This window comes from Gracilinanus agilis, chromosome 4, assembly GCF_016433145.1.
Source record: "Gracilinanus agilis isolate LMUSP501 chromosome 4, AgileGrace, whole genome shotgun sequence".
Lineage (NCBI taxonomy): Eukaryota > Metazoa > Chordata > Mammalia > Didelphimorphia > Didelphidae > Gracilinanus > Gracilinanus agilis.
In genome coordinates this window covers 27,980,113-27,989,980 of record NC_058133.1, presented here as the reverse complement: position 1 = coordinate 27,989,980, position 9,868 = coordinate 27,980,113, and the positions used below count along the sequence as shown (strand labels likewise).

The window sequence follows — 9,868 nt, the reverse complement described above, 5'->3', positions numbered from 1 at the left end:
GGATCTGTCTCTCCCTTCTAAGACTGAAGTTATAATTATAAACCTCACATAAAACTAAATGGTCTGGAAAGCGGTGGGAATTCTCTTGCTGAACTGTCACTTTTTTGTGAGAATTAATATCCAAAATCACATAGCTATCTTAATAAAAAAAAAAAATGCAAATGCTTCTTTCTTCCTGGATTCTAGGTTTTGGTGTTCACACCATTTCTGGAAAGAACCTGTGTTTTCGATGAGTTGATGACTCAGCCAAGTCCTTTTATATCTCCAGGCTTCAGTTTTCTCTAAGGGTTCAACTTAATAAGCTCCAAGGGCCCTTTCACCTCTAAACATCAATGATTATGATGAGAAGTATCCCTGGACTACACAGGCCAAGTACATTGGCCAGCACCACCAATAGGTATTTCTCTGCTGTACCTCCTTCACACAAGTGTTCTTTCCTTCTCTCTTCCATTACTCTATAAGTCTTAGGCACTTAGCGCAATCTAATTTGTACTGTACTTCTGTTTTATTTGTGTTCTTATCCCCCTTACAAAAATAAGCTCCTGGAGGATTAGGATTTTTCTTAATTAGCTTTCTATGCCAAGCACCTAATACAGAACATGTAGGTAAGGATCTTTATTTATTGATTCACTCCTTTGACCCTGCCTACCATCTAGCTATATTTCATCAAAGTTAAGTCCTCATGTACCAATATAGAACTCTTTCCTGCCTTAGTATAAGGTCTTGAGCTACTGGGTTTGAAAAAATCCATCCCCTCTTAGCAAGCCTTCTGGCTATGGGGCTTCCTATAATATACCCAGGTGGTCTCAGAACACAGTCCTGTGGTAGGTTCATTACCAATGGTGTACTCCATAACTTTTCAGTGTGGGGACAATCAGACTCCAACTTTGCTGGAATAGATGACTAGAATCCTCTAAACATCATGAGGTCTAGGAAGAGGAGTTTAATGACTAATACCACAGATCTCTATGATGAAAAGAAAAACTATTCCAGACCTATGTAACCTGTCCTACTTCCAGAATGGCAAAGCATAGAGGATAATAAAGAAAGGACAGAAAAAAGATGGTTCCAGAAGGATCATAGCCTACTGTTCATATAACTCCAGATGCTCCCCCTTGGAAACATTTCATAATACACCCAATATATGGCAACCAGCAAATTTGCTCTCTAATTTCTAACATCATAGGACACTTGAATCATTGGTTTACCCACCATTCTGATGTTCTTTCATCTGGGAATTCTACTCACCATTTACCAGGTGCTCTGCACTGAGCACTGGGGACATAGGGATGACTTGCTATGAAACCCTTCCTTTCAGGCCCTTACAGTCTACTAGGGGAGTAGTCTCCAACCTGGGTGTGTGAAAAAAACATAAGAACTGAGACAAGTAGCACAGCTTCTCAACCTGCCAGGCCCAGTACAGCCTGCACTGGCAGATGCCACTATGTGCTCCTCCCTGAGTAAGAAAGGCATGCAATCACTTCTCACCTGACCTGCCCCACCCCAACACATTCTTTCCTCCCCAATCCCCACCTCAGCAGCAATGCAAACACCCAATTCTTCCCCTCAATCTGGGGGGGGAAAAAAAGGTTTTTTTGGACAGTCAGAATATTTTTCACACTTTTAATAATATTCATTTTTATTTCATCTTTTTTCATTTCTATTTTGCATATAAATTATAAATAACATTTGCTAACATTAGATAGCCCTTTTAGGTTTGCAAAGCACTTTATGAATATCAACTTCTTTAATCCTCCCAACAACTATGGGAAATAGGCACTACTGTTATTTTTATTTCAGAAAAAGTAAAGTTGGGAAGAGTAAAGTACCTTGCCCATGGTCATAGAGCTTTAATAAGTATCGAAAGAATGAATTAACATACATACACATACATACACACACACATCCCTCTTTGTTGAGGTAGCTCCAAACTTTTTTATTTTAAACCCTTACCTTCTGCCTTAGAATCAATACTGTGTACTGTGTATTGATTCTAAGGCAGAAGATTGGTAAGGGCTAGGCAATGGGGGTTAAGTGACTTGCCCAGGGTCACATAGCAGGGAAGTGTCTGAGGCCAGATTTGAACTCAGGGCCTCCCATCTTTAGACCTGCCTCTCAATCCACTGAGCTACCCAGCTGCCCCCTTCCAAACTTTTTGCTATTAATAGGGATGCGCAATAAAAAACTTAAAAAGATACATTTCTCCGGCATACCAGCTAAGGTTAGATTGCTATGATCTCATGGATCTACTAGCTTTTTCTCCATCAAAGCAGATAAAGTCTGTCATCTTATGCAATTCAAGTCCAAGTATGCCTATAAATTACTCCTCATCTACTTGACATGCTGAAGACCTTCCTTTCCATCTTGAAACAACAGGTCATGGGTAATGGCAAAGACCTCAGGATCTGTTACTATTCCAGAAGAAGAGAAGAGGGGGTATGACGGGGTGTCATGGGGCAAGAAGGAGGCTCGAAGTATTCTTAGTCGATTTGGGGAAGGAAAAAACACTTTTAGCTGGGGAAGAGGCAACATCAAAGAAGGTTTCATGTCACTAAGCTTAAGAAGACAAATAAAGGGAACAACAGTGGAATATTGGAAAGAATGCTGAATTTCGAATAAACAGGCTTGAGTTCAAATCTAAGGTCTGTTCACTGTTTTGTTGACTGGGCAAGTCCCTTAACTTCTCTGGACTTCAGTTTCTTCATCTAGAAAATTAGGGAACTGTGCTAGGTGACCAAGATGCAAAAAGGTCTATGCAAAGGCACAGGGCAAGAGCTAGAGGTCATTTGACTGACAGCTGGGTCTGACTTTATGTCAAACTGAAAAAAAGAAGACAGGCGACTCCCAGAACTACTGAGAGAACAAAATGTTTAAGGAATAAGCCTTAAAGCATCACAGAAAAGTCAGTTCACCCTTCAGAAAAGAACCTCTGACATTGGAAACTACAATAATGACATAATGACAGCTTCAGGTAAGGCAAGCTATCCAGAGCAAAATTAACAAGATAAGTCACTGAGTCAGCAAAACATTCTTCCTGTTTTGGCTTGGCCTCAAGAGCAATATGCAGACCAACCCATCACCTGGACCTCTGTGGGAAGCAGAAAAGGCCGCCTCAGTGGGCACCCAGAGGAAAACTCCAATGTGTGGTCATCACAAACTAAAGGTCAGTTTTCAATGGAGAAGTCAAGACTTCCTTCCAGAGAGACAGTTTAGAGGAAAATGTCATTGCTGGTGAGAATTCTCTGCTTACTTCAAACAAATATTGCTCTTTTTTCTCTGCCCCTTTCTCGATGGCTAAGAATCATCAATTAGGGGAGACAGAAACATTTATCTGTAAAAAGCAGAAGGTATGCACAGGACTCTCCCTAAAAATAAAATTAAATTAAAAAAAAAAAAACTACCTGCAATTTTCCCAAAGAAAGATCTTACCCACTCCCAATAATGAGTCACATAAAAATCCTTCTGGCAAAGGGTAAGGCCTTTTCCACTGATGGTATAAGAAAATTCATATAATGCCTTTCTTTTTTTTAAAGGGGGAATAATAGGGGAAAATGATGGAAGGAGGTCATTGATTAGCTATTCCAGAGGCAAATTTAATGTTCTAGAGAACACCTGGTCATAAAACTTCATTATTTCAATAAGCAAATGAGACAACTAGTTATTGAAAACTTCAAAAGTAAAATTGTTTTTATGCTCCTACTCTCAGACCTTAAGAGGGATCCTCCTCTGACCCATCCTGGCTGAGTCATATAAGCTCTCTGGCTTCCCTTAAGACTACAAAAGCTGCAGAGTAGGTGCTAACTGGCAATGATGGAGTTTCCACCCCCAGAAGCTCCCTATACCAGTAAGAGCACAAGTCAATTCTATTCTCAGATGAAGAGGTATTTGATGTTTTCATTTGCTGATCATCTTTATTCTACATTTCAACATAATCAAGGAAAAACAGACAGGAGTCAGGGATTTCAGCTGAATGCATCTCTTTGTTAGAGAAAAGTATTAAGGGGAAAAAAAACATGATTTGACGACGTTTGTCCTTTTGTACCTAAGAAAGCCCTTTTATAACTACTCCTGGCTCCTACCTGTCAAATCTACAAGTATAATACTGGATTTGCTTGATTCTTTACCAGAAACATACTATTACTAACACTACCAATTCCTGGCATTATTTTTCAAATTCTAGCTATACTGAAACTGCATTCAGCTTAGAATAGATTTTAAAATAATAAATAGGTTAAAGGGGATACTTGTTGGCAACCTTTCCATTCAAGGTAGTTTTTGCCAGCTTCTTAAAACAACTTTTGATCATTTTCCTTTAATGTGAAGAATTTACTAAAGCTCAAGGTCTAAGTGATCCAAAGTGAGACAGTGGATGCAAAGCACTTTGCAAATAGCAACTCCCATTTCTGCAGTACTTCACGGTTCACAAAATGCTTTACATCCACTGTTTCACTTTAGATCTCCTGGATCTATTACTATTATTATTACCACTACCAGTCAAGTTCCACCAACAGAGCACTAACACTGGTGTTCTCAAACTAGCAAGACCAGCCTCACTGAGTCTGGAGAGGAACATACCTGATTAGCCACAGGGTAGAGACCTGTTCAGCCATGACAGTTACATGGTGATTGGCTTCCATGGAGGGTGCACCCACACAAAGTAAATCAAAGATCTCTGACATTTCAAAGATTTCCCTCACACAGGCTGGAAAAGTCCTGATTATATCAGATAAATAAATGCCAAGCTGGATATTTTTCCTCTAATTCATTGAGCTAAAAAGAAATCCACATTCTGGATTGAGTCTACAATGGATGAATCTGAAATCAAGCCATAAAATTCCCCATAAACAGAAATTTTAAAATTGCATTTTACTTGATCCTATCATGCAATAATCATTGATATCTATGAGTGTTTATAACAAACATCCAATCAGCAAACAACTATTTTTCACAGTATGCCCAACAGTAACTAATAAATATCAGATTTAGAGTCAGAAGAACTAAATGCAAGTCCCAACTTCACCACTCACGGAATAACCTTGGGGAAGTCTCCTCTGCAGCAAAACTCAGTTTCTTCAGCTTTAAAATGGGGATAATAATACTTGCCCCCACTTCTCCAATCTTGTTGGGAAGATCAAATGAGACAATGTAAATAAGAACTTTATGATCTCAAGTAAACTAATGAGAATCATGTAGATGTAAAATATTATTTAAAAGTAAGAAGTAATAAAACTGAAGTTATTAAAATATCAGGGTTCAATTATTCCAGGGTACATACATTACCACAATTACCACATAAATTTCCATACTAAAATGACTAATGTCATCAGAAAAACCTTCCAAATATAACCTCTTCATTTTTTGACTGAAACTCATTCAAGATAAGTGCCATAACTTTTCTGTTTGTCTTACTCAACACAAGGTTGACAATGAGTAATTATAAAGAAAAAGTTTGGTAGGACTTAAAAAGCTATCAATCATAAACTTTAATGGCAGAAAGTGAATACAAAATTACTTTTTTTGTCTGAATGGTTTCCCTAAAGATTGCAATTTCATAAGAGAATAAAGGTTAAGCCTAGGAATATAGGGTGAATATTTCCATACTACTGCCTATCTTAAAAATAAGAAGCTAAATAAGAGAAGAAAATCAGGAGAGAAAAAAAACAACATGGTAAAATGAGACAGGGAAACAACTTTTAAGCTGACTTTAAAAACACTAACAAAAACACAGGAAAATGTTTTAACTATTTATAATCAATATATCATTATGTTGTAACATTAAGGTTATGCAGAGAATAAATACTAAGTAGAAGATAAAATATTATCAGAACTAGTTTGCAAATGTAAAGAAACTTAAGAAAAGAAACATTGTATAGATATTGTCTTTAAAATTTTATCAAGGAAGAACACTATCTCATGAAGCATAAGTGCAGGTGGTGATGACCTGGAAGAATAAAGTTCTCTGACAGGGAAGAGCTCCAGTGCATATATACAGTAAGACAAAAAACAAAAAAGGTGGAAAAGTTTTTATCACTCTGACAGCAAGATTTGAGAAACACAGTGAAGTTCACAGAGCTTTGCTGTACCATTTCAAAAATAACTACCCCTCTTTAATGAGAATACCAGCTTTCAGCTTTTAAAAGGCTTTGATAAGATATATCAGTGGCACTAAAGACTTCAAAGTTGGTTCATCCCAATTTTCTGCATTTAGGATTGGAAAAGTACTTCCAGATAAAGGAAGAAAAAAGGAGTAATCCCATTTGTAATTTATTGCTAGGGGGATAAAGCTATCATCAAAGAAAACATCTAGAAGTAATTTACTAATTCCAAATAAGAGTTCAAAATTGAAGTTGGGTGTTGAAGGATTAAAGGATAAAAATATGGGTTCTCATGCTTGTGAATTCAGTCAGTTTCTCTCCCTTTGGCAGTCATTGCACCTCAATGGGCACCTCAATCCACACAAAAACAGCCTTGTGGTAATCCCAGTCACTTTTGGGGGGCCTGTACTTGAGGATACATTAAGGGCCTTTCTTCCTCACTTACCCACCTCTCCAATAATCTTTTCCCCCTCCCCTATTTTCCCTGGGGATAGCACTCATATTTTCTCTCCAAGCAGTCCTCAGATATCAGAAGAGGAGAAAACAAAGGGGGAAGGGGGGCAAGGAGCAGGCTGGTGCAGAGGGGAATGGTAGATAGCCAAAGGGAGAAGGTGTCATGGAAGAAGGATCTAAAAAAAAAAAAAAAAGGTGAAAGCAAGAGGCGTTGGGACAAAAGAGGAAGGGGTACCAAGAAGAAGTGGTGGGGGTAAAGAGAAGACAGGAAGAGAAAAGACTTGGAGGATGAGGAACTAGGAGAGGGAGCTGGGGAGGGTCCAAGAAAGGGTAGGTGGAGGACCAAGACAGGGAATGAAGATGTCTTGGGGAAGGTAAAAGGATCCCAGAAGAGGAAGGAGGGTAGACCCAAAAGGGGTAGGAGTGAGGACCCAGAGAGGGAGGAGGGGACACCCAGAGAAGGGAGAAGGGAAAACCCAGGGGAGGAGGCACACAGGAAGAACAGTAGGGGATACCCCGAGGGAGAGAGAGCCCCCAGAAAGGGGGAGAAAGGGGCACCCAGGGAGAGGAGTAGGGATCACCCAGAGGGGAGCAAGAAAGAACTTCCTGAGAGTGGAGAAAGGAACCCCTAAAGAGAGGAGGAAGGGACACCCTGGGAGATAAGGAGGAGCCCCTAGAGAGGAGAGGAGAGAACACCCAGAGAGGAGAAAAAGGGACACACAGTGAAGAGAGAACGGAATAGCCAGGAAGGGCAGCAGGGAGCCCCTAGAGGGAACAAGAGGGAACCCCTCGAGGAAGACAGGACAGCACAGGGTCCGAGAAGAAAGCAAGGGTGGGGGGAGGATGGGAGGAGGATATGAGGACGGGCTACTGGTAGGGCAGCAGGGCAAGGGTCCCGCGCCCTCCCTCGCTCCCTCCCTCCTGGGCCCGGGCCCTTCACCTGGAAGTCGGCCAGGATCATCTCCCGGTCCATGTTGGACGCCATGGCCACCTCCTCCGGCCCCTTGGCCCTGGGCTGGGGCTACGGCTGCTGTGGCGGCGGCGTCTGCTCGGACTGCGGCTGCTCAAGCCGGGTCTGGCCGGGACGGGGTCTCGGGGAGGGGGCCTGGGCCTAGGAGCTCATGGCCCGCTGCGGGCCGCGAAGCCGAGCCAAGCCGGGCCCTCCCCGCGCCCCCTCCCCGGCGGCCCCGGCGCTGCCCTGGCTTCGGTTCCGGCTCCTCCGCCGCCTTCTCAGCCGCTGCCGCTGGCTCCGGCTCTTCCTCCTCCTCCTCCTTGGCTCTGCTCGCTGCCCGGTTCTGGCTCCGGCTCCGTCCCCGCCGCTACCTCCACTGCTCCTGCCTCAGCCTCCTCGGCCGCCGCCGCCGCCGCCTCCTCCCCTGGTTGGCCGGCGCCGCCGCTGTCGCACATTTTGCCTGTCATTGGGGTCGCAAAGCGTCGCTTTGCGGCTGCCACGTGACCGGCCTCCTGTCAAGCGTCGCCTGCGATGGGAGGAGCGACGTCTTTCCGGGATCCGGAGAAGAGAGGGGCGGAGCCCTCTCGGCGCCGGAGCCGTGCGCGCACGCAGGCACGCAATACGTGCGCGCACGTATTGTCGCTGCCTTTCCCAGTATTTTTGACCCGCTAGCGGAGGCTGGGGTTCACTCTCGCTTTTGTTCTTGCGACCCTTCGCTCCCCACTTGGCCCGAGGAGTTCGCCCGGGCTAGTGAAGGTGACAGCCCCGTAGATGCTGTCTTCCTCCCGGGGGCTCCAGACGAAGGTTCACCTGGGCTTCCGGCTCGGCCCTAATTGCCTTTTACTCAGTTTCTTCATCTGTAAAACGAGAGCTTTGGACCAAGGATGGCCTGAGAGGTCACTTCCAGCCTCAGATCTAGGACACTACGTAGGAGAATGGCCATCTCCTTTCCAAAGAGAATCCCAGTTGTTAGCGTTGGAGAGGACCTGGGAAGCTGTCCAGTCCTCCTTCATTTTACAAATGGAGAAACTGAGGCCCGGGCAGGTGGCTTGACTGTCTTGACTAAGGTCCCTTGGGTAGTGTTCTATGGCTGAGAATTAGACGTGCTTCCAAGACTCCTCACCCCACCCCCAACCCCAACCCCTGCAGCTCTGACAGAATCGACACTTCTATATTTAACAAGTGAAAACCTGGGTGAAACAGATGAAGAGATTCTCTCCATTGCTCTCCTTGAATCAGTAAAGGCCTGGTAACTGATGCCTTGAATTTGACAAACAGTCAGAAATCAAGACCAGTTTGAAGGCTAGAACAGCCAATGACCATGTGCAATGAAGCTTGAAGGCTTGTAATGGTGACTTGGGGTTATGGAGAAGATGACCTGGGAATGGATTTAACTTTAACTTTGCAAACCACTAGCTTCCTGGAAGGGAAGAACATTGACTTTCCACTGAGAATTTATAAGCTCCTGCAAACAAATTCAGCTTTGCAGTTTCTTACCTGTATAATGTAGCATAGAATGTGGTCAAAGTACAGCCGCTGCTTGAAATCTCAATCAGATACTAGTAGACCAGATTCTCACTCTGCAAAATAAAAAAAATTCTCTGTGGAATGTCTAATTTGCCTGAAACAGGGGAAACCTCTTGTTGGTTTAATGTAAAATGCTTGGCTGATTGGCTTATATTGTGTTGTGAAATGAATATGTGCCTAGGAAACAGTAGGATCTAAATAGAGAAATTAGGCAGGATCCCTCTAAGAGGAAAGGAAAAAAAAATGTATCTAAAACTTAAATCACATTGCTCTTGCTGTACAATCATGCACTTTCTATCATGTCATACTCAGAGAAGAACTAGGTAGTCAGGATTAATGCCATCTCCAAAACTTTTCTTCCTCTACGGTGGCCTGGATGTGCTTCAAAGACCAGGTTTCACGATGTTCTCCACACCCCAGTGCTCCCCAACTACCGCCCGTACACACACACACACACACACACACACACACACACACACACACACACACTTTTTCTCTACCACCTCTCTAAGATGAGCCAGTATAGAATGTTCATGAGAGAATTGCAGGATGAATCAAAAGGCTCAGGTCAAGTTCTGCTATCTATGTGTTTGACTTTGAGCAAATAAATCACTTACTCTCTCTGGGCCTGTTTTATCCCCAGTCAAATGGGAATAAAAAAAAGATCTCTGACCAGCTCACAGGGGTGTTCTGAAGATCACTTGAAAAAACAAGTATTAAAATGTTTTATAAAACAGAAAAGTTCCAATAGTTGATTTATTACTACATTAGTGTCTACCAATGTCTTGAGGCCTAGCTCAGGACCTACTGCCCCCATAAAGCCTTCATCATAACCAGCAAG

The 9,868-nt window shown here is 43.0% G+C and overlaps 1 protein-coding gene across 1 annotated transcript in view; it reads right to left on the bottom strand.

Moving 5' to 3' along the window:
- FAF1 (Fas associated factor 1) overlaps positions 1-7,522 on the bottom strand; it is a 433,472-nt gene extending 425,950 nt beyond the window's left edge. Inside the window, exon 1 of the mRNA XM_044674693.1 lies at positions 7,489-7,522. Within this exon, the coding sequence (XP_044530628.1) occupies positions 7,489-7,521 (33 nt within the window). The 5' untranslated portion in view covers position 7,522. The remainder of the gene's footprint in view (positions 1-7,488) is intronic.
- Between the last annotated feature and the right edge of the window lie 2,346 nt (positions 7,523-9,868).